This window comes from Bison bison, unplaced genomic scaffold, assembly GCF_000754665.1.
Source record: "Bison bison bison isolate TAMUID 2011002044 unplaced genomic scaffold, Bison_UMD1.0 scf7180017864466, whole genome shotgun sequence".
Lineage (NCBI taxonomy): Eukaryota > Metazoa > Chordata > Mammalia > Artiodactyla > Bovidae > Bison > Bison bison.
The window spans coordinates 2160386-2177194 of NW_011495027.1; the positions used below are offsets into that span (position 1 = coordinate 2160386).

General features: G+C 35.2%; 1 protein-coding gene across 1 annotated transcript in view; it reads left to right on the forward strand.

The window, feature by feature from the left end:
* SPATA1 (spermatogenesis associated 1) overlaps window positions 1-16809 on the forward strand; it is a 53729-nt gene that overhangs the window by 24288 nt on the left and 12632 nt on the right. The window contains 4 exon segments of the mRNA XM_010860303.1: window positions 4080-4194; window positions 5043-5103; window positions 14842-14953; window positions 15848-15973. Coding sequence (XP_010858605.1) covers window positions 4080-4194; window positions 5043-5103; window positions 14842-14953; window positions 15848-15973 — 414 coding nt within the window.

The window sequence follows — 16809 nt, forward strand, 5'->3', positions numbered from 1 at the left end:
AAGTCTGACACTGTTTCCATTGTTTCCCCATCTATTTGCCATGAAGTGATGGGACTGGATGCCATGATCTTAGTTTTCTGAATATTGAGTTTTAAGCCAACTTTTTCACTCTCCTCTTTCACTTTCATCAAGGGGCTCTTTAGTTCCTCTTTGCTTTCTGCCATAAGGGTGGTGTCATCTGCATATCTAAGGTTATTGATATTTCTCCTGGCAATCTTGGTTTGCAGCTTGTGCTTCATCCAGCCCAGCATTTCTCATGATGTACTTTGCATATAAGTTATTAAAGCAGGGTGACAATATGTACAGATATTTTTCCAGCAGTTGTTTGTATGTGTATGTGTGTGTGTGTGTATATTTCTATATAATTCACTCTAGATTTTAGTTTGTGGCTTGTCTTTTTATTCTCTTTAGATTCTTTTGAGGAAAGGAATTCTTAAATTTTGTCAGCATGTTTTCACAATTACAGAGATGAGTGTTGATATTTTCAGCTCTGTTTTGTTTTGTGCATTTTGAAGCTCCTTTATGAGATGTATGCACAATTTAGGATTGTTATGTTTTCTTGAAAAAAATTGAATTCTATGTTATTATGTAATGTTTCTCTTTATCTCTGGTAATGGTCTTCAATTTGAAATTCACTTTGATATTAATATAATCACTCTAGCTTTCTTTTGATTAGTTTTTTGATATCTTTTTCTATTTAACTTTTATCTGACTTTATATTCCAAATGGGTTTCCTATAAACAACATATATATATACCTTACCTTTTAATCCAGTTTGACCAACTATGCCTTTTATTAATATTAGGCGTGTTTAGACCATTTACATTTAATGTAATTACTGATGTGGTTGGTTTTAAATGTACCATTTTATTATTTATTTTCTATTTGTCTCATCTGTTTTCTGTTTCTTCCTTGGCTTTTTTTTTTGTTGAGTAGTTTTTTTTTATTCAATTTTATCTCCACCATTGGCTCATTAGTTATTCCTCATTTTAAAAAGCATTTAGTGGTTACTGTAGGTTGATGGTCAGAAAACACCTTTTTTTAAATTTAAATCCATGCCCTACGGCCTATTTTTTTATAAATAAACTTACTTGAACACAGCCATGCCCTTTCATTTACATATTGTCAATGACTGTTTTTGCACTGCAATGATAAAGTTGAGTAGTTGTGACAAAGACCATGGTCTACTAGCCTGAAATATTTGCTGTCTGTATCTTAAGAAGTGTCTCCAGGATATACATTATATATACCTTTAATTTGAAGTATACTTTCAGTTATATACAACTTCATACATAGTATAAGAACCTTACAGCAATATACTTCTCTTCCCTCCCTCAAATCTTCTGTGCTATTGTTGTTATACATCTTACCCCTATATGTGTTACAAACTCCATAATACATTTTTATTGTTTTTGCTCTTAGTGTGCATTATCTTTTTTGTGTGTGTGTGCATTATCTTTTAAAGAAATTAAAAATAAGGGGTAAATGACTTTTTTAAATTTAGGAGAGAATTTCTTTCCCCTAACCTAGTAGTAGTAAACCAGTGCTTTGTATGTTTGTGATCCTGGGCCCAAGATGATCCTGCCAGCTTTGCTTCTTTCCTTCCTTTAGGCTTTATCTAAGACTAGGGGTGGAAAGGTTTCCTATACCCTCCTCAGTAATAAAAATTTATTTATTTTTTGGCCATGCTAGGTCTTCATTGCTCTGTGGACTATTCTCTAGTTATGGCAAGCAGGGGCTACTCTCTAGTGGTGTGTGGGTTTCTCACTGCGGTGGCTTCTCTTGTTGTGGAGCACAGGCTGTAGAGCACAGACAGGTTCAATAGTTGTGGTGCATAGGCTTAGTTGCACCACGGTATGAGGCATCTTCCTGGATCAGGGATTAAACTCGTGTCTCCTGCATTGGCAGATGGATTCTTTACCACTGGGCCACAAGGAAGCCTCCTTTTTACTTCTTCAAACAATGACAATTACTTCCTCCAATGCTCTGCCAAAAATGAAACATCTTATTTTCTCCTTGGAGGAAATTAGAATCTGATTTCTTATAAACTTAACTCTGATGAGTTCAGTTATTATTTTATAGATGGTGTTTTTCTCCTTGTTCGGGTGGGAGCAGTTTTGTCTTTCTATATCCTCAGCAAAAGTGGAGCTGCAGTTCTTTAGTCAAGTTTGTCAGCATTTTCTTTCATGATAAGTGCTTCCTCTGTATTAAGATGTCTTCTTTAAAAAATCCCTTTGCTGTGAGGATATGGCCCTGTATTATATTACAAATATTTTATGGTTAGCTTTTCACATTTAGTTCATTAATATACCAGGAATTTATTTTTATGTGTGATGTGAGATGAAGTTCCTTAATTTTTATCATATGTGCACTATCATTTATTGATGATAGTTGTACAGTGTCTTAAAATTGTCAGATTACTCTTTAGTGGTGCTTGAGAATACAAAATATCTGAGCTCTAACATTGTGGTATTATCAAAATATAACTGGTAAAAATATGCACAGCATATTTCATTGGTTCTTTAATGAAGGAGAAAAGATGTATTTCTTATTTTTTCATATTAGAATGGATAGTCATTTCTATTAGTTATCTTTTAGTCTTTTCCAGCACTACACATCTCTACATTTTTTGACATGCCTCAACTTTATCATGTTTAATCTTTGATTGTTGTTGCCCCCAAGCCAGTACACTTTCTTCTTTCTTTCGTTCCATCATTCTTCCAGTTGTTCAAACTTAAAGCTTTGAAAATTTCCTTATTGTAAAATGATAGATTCTTAGTTTAAAGGAAACTTAAAAACCATCTTGAGTGGCCTTCTTGCTTATATCTCCTTTCTAGTCTATCTTCTAGACTGCCATCGGCATCATTCTTGTTACAAGTTGGATTATTTATCTTCCTATTTAAAAACCCTTGAAAGAGTCACTGATTAAGCCCCCTTAAAAAGGCATAGAGAACTATTCATATTCTTAACTTCAAATCCGGATTACAAATGTTGGGCCATGCAGCCCAATTCCAAAAAGCTTTCTTCACATAGATTATGATATGAATGGAGCTTTCAGGCTTTGTTTAATGTGGTAGTTGGTTCAATAATTTTTACCTGGTATTAGTAATAATACTATTATTATTGCCTGGAAAATTCCATGGACAGAGAAGCCTGGCAGGCTATATATAGTCCATGGGGTGGCAAAGAGTTAAACACAACTAAGCAACTGAGTACACACACACACACTGTTATTATTATAGTTTGGTGGTAGGAAAGGGAGGAAGAAGCACCATGTAGTACAACTGGAGGTAGGTAGGGATTTAGCTGCAAAATCCTTGTTTGCAAAGCTACAAAGTTTTGCAGGTAATGGAAAGCCATTTAAAGTTTTTAACAGGAACGGTGTAATTGGATTTCAGTTCCAGAAAAACAATGTGGGAGACAATATGGAGACTAGACTGAGGTGATAAAGACCTGAACTAGGAAATGCTATGGAATGGAAATCAGAACTTGAAGTCTAAAGCCTTCTAATGATTGCATACTGTGCAGAAAGTGTTTTATATGCACTATTGCCATTTTAGAGCTAAGGAAACTGAAGTGAGAAATAACTTACCTGAGGTCACACATGCTGTGATAATGCCCGGACGGGAACACTTATATGTTTGTGTATGTAAAATAACAAATGACATATGCTCTGTATTTATACCCTGTGCTTCCCAGAGGAGGATCCTCAGAATACTATTTTAAAACATACTTTTGGCAAAAGCTTTTTAGAGACAACTAGATTTGAATAAAACCCAACTTACCTCACCTTGTATATATTGTACATAAAAACAGAGAAATCCTACAATAGGTGTGTGTCTTTATGGGATTTGTGTTCCTGTTAGGATTGCTTTTATCCAATTTTCCGCAAACTGAATTTACCAAAGAATTCTCCTTTTGCAAAAACTAAAGGTTTCATGAAATTCAGTTTGGAAATAATAAAGTTCATGGAGATATTGAAACATGGATAAGAATATATAGTATATACATGTAAATATTATTTTAGTATTTTCTTAATATTGTAAACTTTCTTTGCTATGGGTGGATATCAGCATCAGCTGGGGGAAAAGCTACTCCAAATGAGAATCAGTTCGGAAATAATCAAACTGGAAATCCTGAATTGCCAGGATCACAGGAAGATTCAGATAATGATTATTTTAGCGACAGTACAAGGTAATTAGTATGAATGTTGATTCTACATGTCATAATCTATAAGAGTGAGATAGCCAGGGTACTGTCTTAGAATCTTCTAATTAAAACAAGGACCAAGTGAAGTTAATGACATTTTTAGCTAAAACCACCTTGATTCTGATGTTTACTGTTGTATACTAGTATTTCCCTCCAATATAATGGGGGATAATGTATTGCTTAAATTTATTCTATTGTTATTATTTTGTCATCAGGGGCAACCTAAATGGCAAAAAAGTTTCTGTCCTCGTTTTTGTTTCCTAGAATTAATTTTTCTGGCTCTTTTACATTCCTGGTTATGGTAAACTAATCATTATGCTTGTGTTTCACATTGGTATAATTTCAGTCAAAATTATAGTACTTAAACCACAGTTTGCATACAGCCTTTTGCAATTAAGGTAAGAAATTTTATAAATAATTATTCTCAAAATAACTATAAATAAAGTATGTTTATTAAATTTCCAGTTAGTTTACCTTGCTATCAACATTGGACTGTGATTTGAATTTAGCTATAATGGATGAGTCTGGGCAAACTCCGAAAGATAGAGGACAGGGAAACCTGGTGCACTGCAGTCCATGGGGTCACAAGGAATCAGACATGACTTAGTGACTGAACAACAACATAATGAAATATTATCTTATAACTCACGCTAAATGTAGTTTATGTTAATCATTAATGAGTTTGAAAGATAAAATAATAGTTTTGAGATGACTTTAAAATTTTTTAATGTTATATTTGTGTTTATGGAATGTTAAACAATTAAAAACATGAAAAGCTAATATTCATGGAATCATTTTTAATATGACTTTCAATTTTATCATTCCCTTTTAAGTCAGTTTCTTTGGAAAAATGAAGATGATAGAGCTAATATCATTAGAAGAGAGGATAATCCGGTATGATTTCTAAATTTTTCTTAAATGTGATATTGTACCATATTTATACTGAAATTGAAATGAAACTGCAGATTAAAATGCCTAAGTCTTCTACCTTATACATTAGAGACGGGGGAGATAAACCTCAAGAAAATTCAGGAGCCTGCCAATTCAGTGAAATTTCTAGGGGTTTTATGGTCTGGGAGATATGCTGAGATATGCCCTTTAAAGTAAAAAACCAGGTATTTGAACCTTGCCCCAGCTACCACTGAAAATGAGTCACTCGATATAGAGTCATTTGACCTCTTTCAAATTTGGAGATTTATTGCATTCAAATATGTGGCTCCAATATTTCCTTTTTTTTTTTTTTTTAAATCAAGTAATCTAAAAGACTACCAACTTTGGGCAGAAACAAGTCACAAAGTGATCCAAGAGACACAGCAAACAGTGTGGCCAGTTGTGTGCTAACATTAATCTAGTCCATTGATACTTGATATGTAATAGGTTGGAATGCTGAATGGAGTCTGAGACAAGTCCTAGTAGAAGAATCACAGCTCGGAGCCTTTGAGTTTTGGAGTAAAGGCATGCCATCTGCAGCAAATAATTATTTTGTTGTTGCTAGATATTACTAAAACATGCTATCTTCACACTTAAAAATGAAATTTTTCCACCTGGTGGGTACTGAATGCTATTTCACTATGGCCTGAATTTTAATTTCCCAGGTTACCCATACAGTTGGTTTGATCCTGTTTATATAGTTTATGGGCTCCATTTTAATAACTTTTTTGAAGAACTACCTTTTCAAGTAGTTGAAGTATTTTTCTCTTATTGCAAATCAAGATACTAACTTCTCACTTCTTCTTGTTTACATCTATTTGGTATACCCCATCTTCCTCCTCTACTTTTTCCCCCAACTTTTCTGGATTGCATTGTTTTAGGTACCTCTTTATAGGCATCATAAACTTGGGTTTCATTTTGTAAACAGTCTGAAAGGCATTTTCATTTAGTAGATGAGTTATCTCCTTCTATGTTACGATGGGATTGATATATTTGACCTCAAATTTGTCATTTTACTTTGCTATAATTACTATGTGGCTTATTTGCACTTTCCCCCTTCCTCGAATGTAGGAAGGTTGAATCTTATTCTAGTGTTTACCTTTATACTAATACAAGTTTTTGTTAGTATTCCTCACCCTCCTTTTTCCTTTTTTAAAATTTATGCTTCTTCAAAAATTTGAAATTTTTGATTCATTACCTCTAAAATTATCCTCTGACTCCTACCTTACATTCAAGGTGATTAAAAAGTCATCCCTCTCTCTTTTCTTCCCTCATATACTTTTAGTTGTATCATTTCTACTTTGTCAAAGAACAGAACATTTATGGGCTGTGCTTCTTGTCTTCTCCTCACCCTTGTTTTAGTCTCAGATCTATAATTAAATACGTTCAACACTTACTGCCAGTTCTTTTGCACAAGATTTTTCAATCATTTCCTGGCTGGGTTAAGCTCCACTTATTTTAAAAAAAAAAGCTCCTACATACAATATTCCTTTACTTCTTCCATATTTAAATCTGTCTAGAGCAGGAATAGACAAACAAGGCTCAAAGCCAGTTTAGTGAAGCAAATGGGACCTAAAAAAAAATTTTTTTTAAGTTGGAAAAAGAATTATGACAGATACCATTTGTGGCCTGCAAAACCTAAATTATTTATTCTGAGGCCTTTTACAGAAGAAGTTTGCTCATCCTTGCTTTGAGCCTTGATACTTGATGGATAGCTTGATTGTCTGTAACATCCTCGGCTTATGCAATTTTTCCTTGAATTTATTTAAATGTTCCCCTATTGATGTCTTATTTTATTTGTTACTATTAAGAAGTGTGATGCCAAATTGATTTCATTTTCCTTGTAAATTGGTTTGGGTATTTTCTTCTGGAAGGCCAGAGTATTCTTTTAATGTGTAGTAGTTTTATCAGGCTGTACTTCAGTTGAGAGTTCTAGGTCTGGTTTTTATGAGTACCTAGTGGTTCCATTGGAGAAGGCAATGGCACCCCACTCCAGTACTCTTGCCTGGCAAACCCCATGGATGGAGGAGCCTGGTAGGCTACAGTCCATGGGGTCGCTAGGAGTCGGACATGACTGAGCGACTTCACTTTCACTTTTCACTTTCATGCTTTGGAGAAGGAAATGGCAACCCACTCCAGTATTCCTGCCTGGACAATCCCAGGGATGGGGGAGCCTGGTGGGCTGCCATCTATGGGGTCACACAGAGTCGGACATGACTGAAGTGACTTAGCAGCAGCAGCAGCAGAGCCTCCTTTTAGGGCTTCCCCGGTAGCTCAGTTGGTAAAGAATTCAGCTGCAATATGGGAGACCTGGGTTAAATCCCTGGGTTGGGAAGATCCTCTGAAGAAGGGAACAGCTACCCACTCCAGTATTCTGGTCTGGAGAATTCCATGGACTGGGGAATCCAGTCCGTGGGGTCGCAAAAAGCCGGACATGACTGAGCAACTTTCACTAGTGGGCCCTTTCAGTATGAAGATCAAGCCTTCTTTTATTTCAACAAATTATAGTTCTAGAAAACAATATAAATAGCAGATCCATTCAATGTTTTTTTTTTTCAGGGACCCCAGTTTGTCTTTATTAGTTCTTCTTTACCTTCTATTTCTATTACTTTCTCTCTGATCAAGTTTACCATTTCTTTTTTTTTTTTTAATTTTTAAAATTAATGTATTTATTTTAATTGGAGGCTAGTTACTTTACAATATTGTAGTGTTTTTTGCCAAACATCGACATAAATCAGCCATGGGCACACATGTTTTCCCATCCAGAACTCCCCTCCCACCTCCCTCCCCATCCCATCCCCCAGGGTCATCCCAGTGCACCAGCCCTGAGCACCCTGTCTCATGTATCAAACCTGAACCGGCGATCTGCTTCATATATAATATACATGTATCAACGCTACCCTCTCAAATCATCCCACCCTCACCTTCTCCCACAGAGTCCAAAGACTGTTCTTTACATCTGTGTCTCTTTTGCTATCTCACATATAGGGTCGTTACCATCTTTCTAAATTCCATATATATGTGTGTTAGTGTACTGTATTGGTGTTTTTCTTTCTGACTTACTTCACTCTGTATAATAGGCTCCAGTTTCATCCACCTCATTAGAACTGATTCACATGCATTCTTTTTAATGGCTGAGTAATATTCCATTGTGTATACGTACCATGGCTTTCTTATCCATTCATCTGCCATTGGACATCTAGATTGCTTCCATGTCCTAGCTATTGTAAACAGTGCTGTGGTGAACATTGGGGTACACATGTCTCTTTCCATTCTGGTTTCCTCAGTGTGTATGCCCAGCAATGGGATTGCTGAGTAGTATGGCAGTTCTATTTCCAGTTTTTTAAAGAATCTCCACACTGTTCTCTATAGTGGCCATACTAGTTTGCATTCCCACCAACAATGTAAGAGGGTTCCTTTTTCTCCGCACCCTCTCCAGCATTTATTGTTGTAGACTTTTTAATAGCAGCCATTCTCACTGGTGTGAGATGGTACCTCATTGTGGTTTTGATTTGCATTTCTCTGATAATAAGTGATGTTGAGCATCTTTTCATGTATTTGTTAGCCATCTGTATGTCTTCCTTGGAGAAATGTCTGTTTAGTTCTTTGACCCATTTTTTGATTGGGTCATTTATTTTTCTGGAATTGAGCTGCAGGAGCTGCTTGTATATTTTTGAGATTAATTCTTTGTCAGTTGTTTTGTTTGCTATTATTTTCTCCCATTCTGAAGGCTGTCTTTTCACCTTGCTTATAGTTTCCTTCATTGTGCAAATGGTTTTAAGTTTAATTAGGTCCCATTGTTTATTTTTGCTTTTATTTCCATTATTTTGGGAGCTGGGTCATAGAGGATCCTGCTGTGATTTATGTCAGAGAGTGTTTTGCCTATATTTTCCTCTAGGAGTTTTATAGTTTCTGGTCTTATGTTTGGACCTTTAATCCATTTTGAATTTATTTTTGTGTATGGTTTTAGAAAGTGTTCTAGTTCATTCTTTTACAGGTGGTTGACCAGTTTTCCCAGCACCACTTGTTAAAGAGATTGTCTTTAATCCATTGTATATTCTTGCCGCCTTTGTCAAAGATAAAGTGTCCATAGGTGCATGGATTTATCTCTGGGCTTTTTATTTTGTTCCATTGATCTATATTTCTGTCTTTTTGCCAGTACCATACTGTCCTGATGACTGTAGCTTTGTAGTATCATCTGAAGCCAGGCAGGTTGATTCCTCCAGTTCCATTCTTCTTTCTCAAGATTGCTTTGGCTATTCGAGGTTTTTTGTATTTCCATACAAATTGTGAAAATTATTTGTTCTAGTTCTCTGAAAAATACTGTTGGTAGCTTGATAGGGATTGCATTAAATCTATAGATTGCTTTGGGTAGTATACTCATTTTCACTATATTGATTCTTCTGATCCATGAACATGGTTTATTTCTCCATCTATTTGTGTTATCTTTGATTTCTTTCATCAGTGTTTTATAGTTTCCTATATATAGGTCTTTTGTTTCTTTAGATGGATTTATTCCTAAGTATTTTATTCTTTTCACTGCAATGGTGAATGGAATTGTTTCCTTAATTTCTCTTTCTGTTTTCTCATTATTAGTGTATAGGAATGCAAGGGATTTCTGTGTGTTAATTTTATATCCTGCAACTTTACTATATTCATTGATTACCTCTAGTAATGTTCTGGTGGAGTCTTTAGGGTTTTCTATGTAGAGGATCATGTCATCTGCCAACAGTGAGAGTTTTACTTCTTCTTTTCCAATCTGGATTCCTTTTATTCTTTTTCTTCTCTGATTGCTGTGGCCAAAACTTCCAAAACTATGTTGAATAGTAGTGGTGAGAATGGACACCCTTGTTTTGTTCCTGACTTTAGGGGAAATGTTTTCAATTTTTCACCATTGAGGATAATGTTTGCTGTGGGTTTATCATACATGGCTTTTATTATGTTGAGGTATGTTCCTTCTATTTCTGCTTTCTGGAGGATTTTTATCATAAATGGGTGTTGAATTTTGTCAAAGGCTTTCTTTGCATTTATTGAGATAATCATGGTTTTTATCTTTCAATTTGTTAATGTGGTGTATCACATTGATTGATTTGCAGATATCAAAGAATCCTTGCATCCCTGGGATAAAGCCCACTTGGTCATGATGTATGATCTTTTTAATATGTTGTTGCATCCTTTTTGCTAGAGTTTTGTTAGGATTTTTGCATCTATGTTCATCAGTGATATTGGCCTGTAGTTTTCTTTTTTTGGGGGGAGGGGGCATCTTTGTCTGGTTTTGGTATTAGGGTGATGGTGGCCTCATAGAATGAGTTTGGAAGTTTACCTTCCTCTGCAATTTTCTGGAAGAGTTTGAGTAGGATACGTGTTGCTGCTGCTAAGTCGCTTCTATCGTGTCCAACTCTGTGCGACCCCATAGACGGCAGCCCACCAGGCTCCCCTGTCCCTGGGATTCTCCAGGCAAGAACACTGGAGTGGGTTGCCATTTCCTTCTCCAATGCATAAAAGTGAAGATTGAAAGTGAAGTCATTCAGTCTTGTCCAACTCTTAGCAACCCAATGGACTGCAGCCTACCAGGCTCCTCCGTCCATGGGATTTTCCAGGCAAGAGTACCGGATAGGTGTTAGCTCTTCTTTAAATTTTTGGTAGAATTCAGCTGTGAAGCCATCTGGTCCTTGGCTTTTGTTTGCTGGAAGATTTCTGATAACCGTTTCGATTTCCATGCTTGTGATGAGTCTGTTAAGATTTTCTATTTCTTCCTGATTCAGTTTTGGAAAGTTATACTTTTCTAAGATTTTGTCCATTTCTTCCAAGTTGTCCATTTTATTATCATATAGTTGCTGATAGTAGTCTCTTATGATCCTTTGTATTTCTGTGTTGTCTGTTGTGATTTCTCCATTTTCATTTCTAATTTTGCTGATTTGATTCTTCTCCCTTTCTTTCTTGATAAGTCTGGCTAATGGTTTGTCTATTTTATTTATCTTCTCAAAGAGCCAACTTTTAGCTTTGTTGATTTTTGCTATGGTCTCCTTTGTTTCTTTTTCATTTATTTCAGCCCTAATTTTTATTATTTCTTTCCTACTAACCCTGGGGCTCTTCATTTCTTCCTTTTCTAGTTGCTTTAGGTGTAGAATTAGGTTATTTAATTGACTTTTATCTTGTTTCTTGAGATAAGCTTGTATTGCTATGAACCTTCCCCTCAGCACTGCTTTACTGAGTCCCGTAGGTTTGGGGTTGTTGTGTTTTCATTTTCATTCATTTCTATGCATATTTTTATTTCTTTTGTGATTTGTTGGTTATTCAGAAGTGTGTTGTTTAGCCTCCATATGTTTGTACTTTTAATCATTTTTTCCCCCCTGTAGTTGACATCTAATCTTACCAGACTGTGATCAGAAAAGATGCTTGAAATTATTTCATTTTTTTTGAATTTACCAAGGCTAGATTTATGGCCCTGGATGTGATCTATCCTGGAGAAGGTTCCATGTGCACTTGAGAAAAAGGTGAAATTCATTGTTTTGGGGTGAAATGTCCTATAGATGTCAGTTAGGTCTAACTGGTCCATTGTATTATTTAAAGTTTGTGTTTCCTTGCTAATTTTCTGTTTAGCTGATCTATCCATAGGTGTGAGTGGGGCATTAAAATCTCCCACTATTATTGTGTTACTGTTCATTTCCCCTTTCATGCTTGTTAGCATTTGCCTTACATATTGTGGTGCTCCTATGTTGGATGCATATATATTTATAATTGTTATATCTTCTAGATCAAAGGCTTGACCCTTTGGTCATTATGTAGTATCCTTCTTTGTCTCTTTTCATGGTCTTTATGTCAAAGTCTATTTTATCTGATATGAGTATTGCTACTCCTGCTTTCTTTTGGTCTGCATTTGCATGAAACATCTTTTTACCAGCCCTTCACTTTCAGTCTGTATGTGTCCCTTGTTTTGAGGTAGGTCTCTTGTAGACAGCATATATAGGGGTCTTGTTTTTGTATCCATTTAGCCAGTCTTTGTCTTTTGGTTGGGGCTTTCAACCCATTTACATTTAAGGTAATTATTGATAAGTATGATCCTGTGCCATTTACTTTGTTGTTTTAGGTTCGAGTTTATACGCCTTTTCTGTGTTTCCTGTCTTGAGAAGATCCTTTAGCATTTGTTGAAGAGCTGGTTTGGTGGTGCTGAATTCTCTCAGCTTTTGCTTGTCTGTAAAGCTTTTGATTTCTCCTTCATATTTGAATGAGATCCTTGCTGGGTACAGTAATTTGGATTGTAGGTTTTTCTCTTTCATCACTTTAAGTATGTCCTGCCAGTCCTTTCTGGCCTGAAGAGTTTCTATTGAAAGATCAGCTGTTATCCTTATGGGAATCCCCTTATGTGTTATTTGTTGTTTTTCCCTTGCTGCTTTTAATATCTGTTCTTTGTGTTTGAGCTTCGTTAATTTGATTAATATGTGTCTTGGGTGTTTCATCTTGGGTTTATCCTGTTTGGGACTCTCTGGGTTTCTTAGACTTGGGTGGCTATTTCCTTCCCCATTTTAGGGAATTTTTCAGCTATTATCTCCTCAGGTATTTTCTCATGGCCTTTCTTTTTGTCTTCTTCTTCTGGGACTCCTATGATTCGAATGTTGGGGCATTTGACATTGTCCCAGAGGTCTCTGAGGTTGTCAGCATTTATTTTAATTCTTTTTTCTTTTTTCCTCTCTGCTTCATTGATTTCCACCATTCTATCTTCCACCTCACTTATCCTATCTTCTGCCTCAGTTATTATACTGTTGTTTCCCTCCAGAGTGTTTTTGATCTCAGTTATTGCATGATTCATTATTGATTAACTTCTTTTTATTTCTTCTAGGTCAAGTTTACCATTTCTTTATGTTTAATTTTCTTTGCTCCTTTTATTTCTGTTCTCTATTATGCTTACTCTATTTTTTTGGTCGTATCTGTTCCTGTTCGGATATCTGTTATTCATTTCTGAGACAGTTTGTTTTCTTCTTTAATTTCTTGCTTCAATTTGGTCAATTTCCATTTTACATCTTCCTGGGTTTTTGTTTTTCCATTTTTATTCTGAATGTCTAAATTTGTGATTTATGGTGTTCATTAATACCTAAAATGCTTTGAATTCATTTAATACAATCTATGTTGGGATATTGTTAATTTTTTCTGCCTCTTGGCTGCTGGTTTTGTTTTGTTTTAGTTCTCAATTTTGAGGGTTTTCAAAAAGTAACTTAGCATGAATGTTACATTATTTTGTAGATGTTGTCTTTGCTTACTTGTGTTGGATTTTTCAGAATCAGTAGTAGGTGTTCTTACAGAGGGACAGGGAGTAGTGTTCTGGTGGTTTAGTTTAGCTTGTAGATTAGGAGTGCCCTCTTCTGTTGTTATAATAAAATGCAGTTGTTTATTTTTAAATAAATGGGACATTTGGGGGAAATGGTCTTTTTTCTTTGTATACTTTCGTACTGATTTAATTCAGCAGAGCTCTTAACTAACTTGACCACCTTTCTTTCTCTTACTACCTTGCTTAACAGAACATCTCTTGCTTCTGAAGCATTTTCCTCTCACCTAGTAACTATGTTTTCCCATAATTACCACCTCTGGTCCTCTACATTTTAAAAGCCCCTTTCTTTTAGATTCCTCATAGAAAGAGCTCTGATTTACCAGTTCATACCCTATCTCTCAATATTTCTCCACCACATGTAGGACCCTTTCCTTTAAGACTGAATTGTGGTTAATGTTCACTGTGTTATCTGTGTATTGTCTCTCTAATGCATAGTCCCCATCTGACTCTGCTTAGATGTGAGCTCCTAAGCACACACAGCTGGCCTAGAGTGTTTATTTCTCCACTTACATGTAAATTAAAGTATATGTAAATTAGAGGATTCTGTGTCCTACTTACACTGCAGACATAAGTTATGGGTGATTATATTTGCTTTCTTTTTATAGTAGTTGAGAGCATGTGTGGAGAGATTATAATTTAGGTGGTTGCCATTATCCTGTGGGAATCTGACCTTATAAGTTAACAAAATAAAATGCAATAAACTAGAAAAAATAATAAAACAAAGTAGGGATAAGGGTTTCTTAATGAAGATAAAAGTAGAAACTAATAAGTTACAGAAGTAAACAGCCTAGTAGAATTGAAAAGAGTTCAAGATCTATAAAGTGGTAGTGGCAGAAACATCAACATCAGTAAGGCTTGAGATAGTTTATCAAAAAAGGGTAGAGACACAAAAATTAGGTGAGATGAAGGCAATGTAACACAAATACAGAGGTGATAAAATATATGAGAATATAATGTATGCTAAAATTTGAAAATGTGCTAGGATGTCCAATTTTCTAAGCAAATATAAGTGATCAAAATTGGCTCAAGAAAAAAAAATTCAATAGCCATCCGAGAAACATTTAAAAGTTGTCATAACAAATAATTGAAATCAGAAATCTTGGAAGGAAATCATGCTTAGAAAGGAATATGGATTCTTTTATTTTTCTTCTTTGTAAATTTTTAGTTTGAAGCACCTGTGATATAACATCCAAGTAATAGAGGAATGGAGAAAATAGAGCACTAGAGAGGGTCTATAGTTACAAAGATAGATTTTGGAGTTCATCACCTTATAAGTAAAAAACTGCATTACTGTTGGCATTATCAGATGCTTACAAATAGGTGAAAAATAATGTGTCGCCCTACCAGATCTTACTGATTTTCATGTTTGCTTACAGCTAGGTAAAACAGAGTACATCCCCCTACCAGATCTTATTGATTTTCCTTCACTTCCTTGTCAACCTGCTCTTTCTCCAGGAATAACTGATATACCTTTATCACAGACTGAGAGTAAGTATGATGATACTATAAGTACAGATGATTCTATGAGGTAAAGTTAAATAATGTTAATGAGGAGTTAATTGTTTAATGTGTACAGTTTTAGTTTGGAAAGATAAAGTTTTGGAGATGAAGGGGTGGTGATGCTTGCAAAATATTATGAATGCACACAGTGCCATTAAACTGTACATTTGAATATGATTAAAATGGTAAATTATGTATATTTTACCACAAAAAGTTAAATTATTTTAAAGTATATGATTGTTATGTTGATTACTGCATATGTGTGTCACTAGTATTATTTCTACATTTTAAAAAATATATTCTAAAATATACATTTTTCTATGTAAGATTTAAGTACAATAACTTTGGACCCAAGATAAATTTACTTAAAGAATTAAATCAAGGGATATAACTACACAGCTTTACCTAGTTTCTACGTGAAGTTGCTCAGTCGTGTCCGACTCTTTGCAACCCCATGGACTGTAGCCTACCAGGCTTCTCCGTCCATGGGATTTTTCAGGCAAGAGTACTGGAGTGGGTTGCATTTCCTTCTCCAGGGGATCTTCCCGACCCAGAGATCGAATCCAGGTCTCCTGCATTGTAGGCAGACGCTTTACCCTCTGAGCCACCAGGGAAGCCTACCTAGTTTCTATACATATATATATAAATGCAAAAGAAACATACTGTATTGTTTACATATATATAAATCTCCTATAAATACTGAAATGACTCCTTAGTGTTTTCCACAGTGGCAAATCACTGTACTACAGGTAGAAAAACAGAGTTTGGGGTAAAATTTATACTTGCTGTTTTAAGCATTTTTTAGTTTTATATTCTATATTTTAGGACTTGACCCATCTTTTAGCTTTTAGGTATTTATGAGTATGGCTTATAATCTATTAGGGGACAAGATTACTGAACAAATGAAACAAATAGAGGAAGAAAGAAGATATCTGGAAAGAATTAGAAAAGAACTAATGAAAAAAGCTGAAAGGCTATTGGAACAAGGCAAATTAAAGCGCTATCATGGTAAAATTTATTACATCTTTTATCTCTATAAAGGAAACTCAAGGTTTACAGAATTTATCCCTGTAAATTCTGTGCCTGTGATTTATTTTACAGAATAAATCACAAAATGATATTTACTGTTATACTGTTATAGTCTAAATAGTACACTATTGATATAGATTCACTATAGGAAAGATGAAATCATTGTTTGACTATTTTATACACTAAATGCAACATGCTTTTTATTAAAATTCAATTATTTTTTATTTCAATTTATTTTTTTATTGAAGGATAACTGCTTTACCGAACTTCATTGTTTTCTGTCAGATCTCAACATGAATCAGCCATAGGTGTACATATATCACCTCCCTTTTGAACCTCCCTCCCATCTCCCTGCCCCATAGGTTGAGAGCCCCTACTTGAGTTTCCTGAGCCCATCCAGGAGTCCAAAGTCAAGTGGACCTTAAAAAGTATCACTCCAAACAAAGCTAGTGGAGGAGGTGATGGAATTCCAGCTGAGCTATTTCAAATCCTAAAAGATGAGGCTGTGAAAGTGCTGCATTCAATATGCCAGCACATTTGGAAAACTCAGCAGTGGCCACAGGACTGGAAAAGGTCAGTTTTCATTCCAATCCCTAAGAAAGGAAATGCCAAAGAATGCTCAAACTACCTTACATTTGCACGCATCTCACACACTAGCAAAGTAATGCTGAAAATTCTCCAAGCTAAACTTCAACAGTATGTGAACCAAGAACTTCCAGATGTTCAAGTTGGATTTAGAAAAGGCAGAGAAACCAGAGATCAAATTGCCAACATCCATTAGATCATAGAAAAGGCAAGAGAGTTCCAGAAAAACA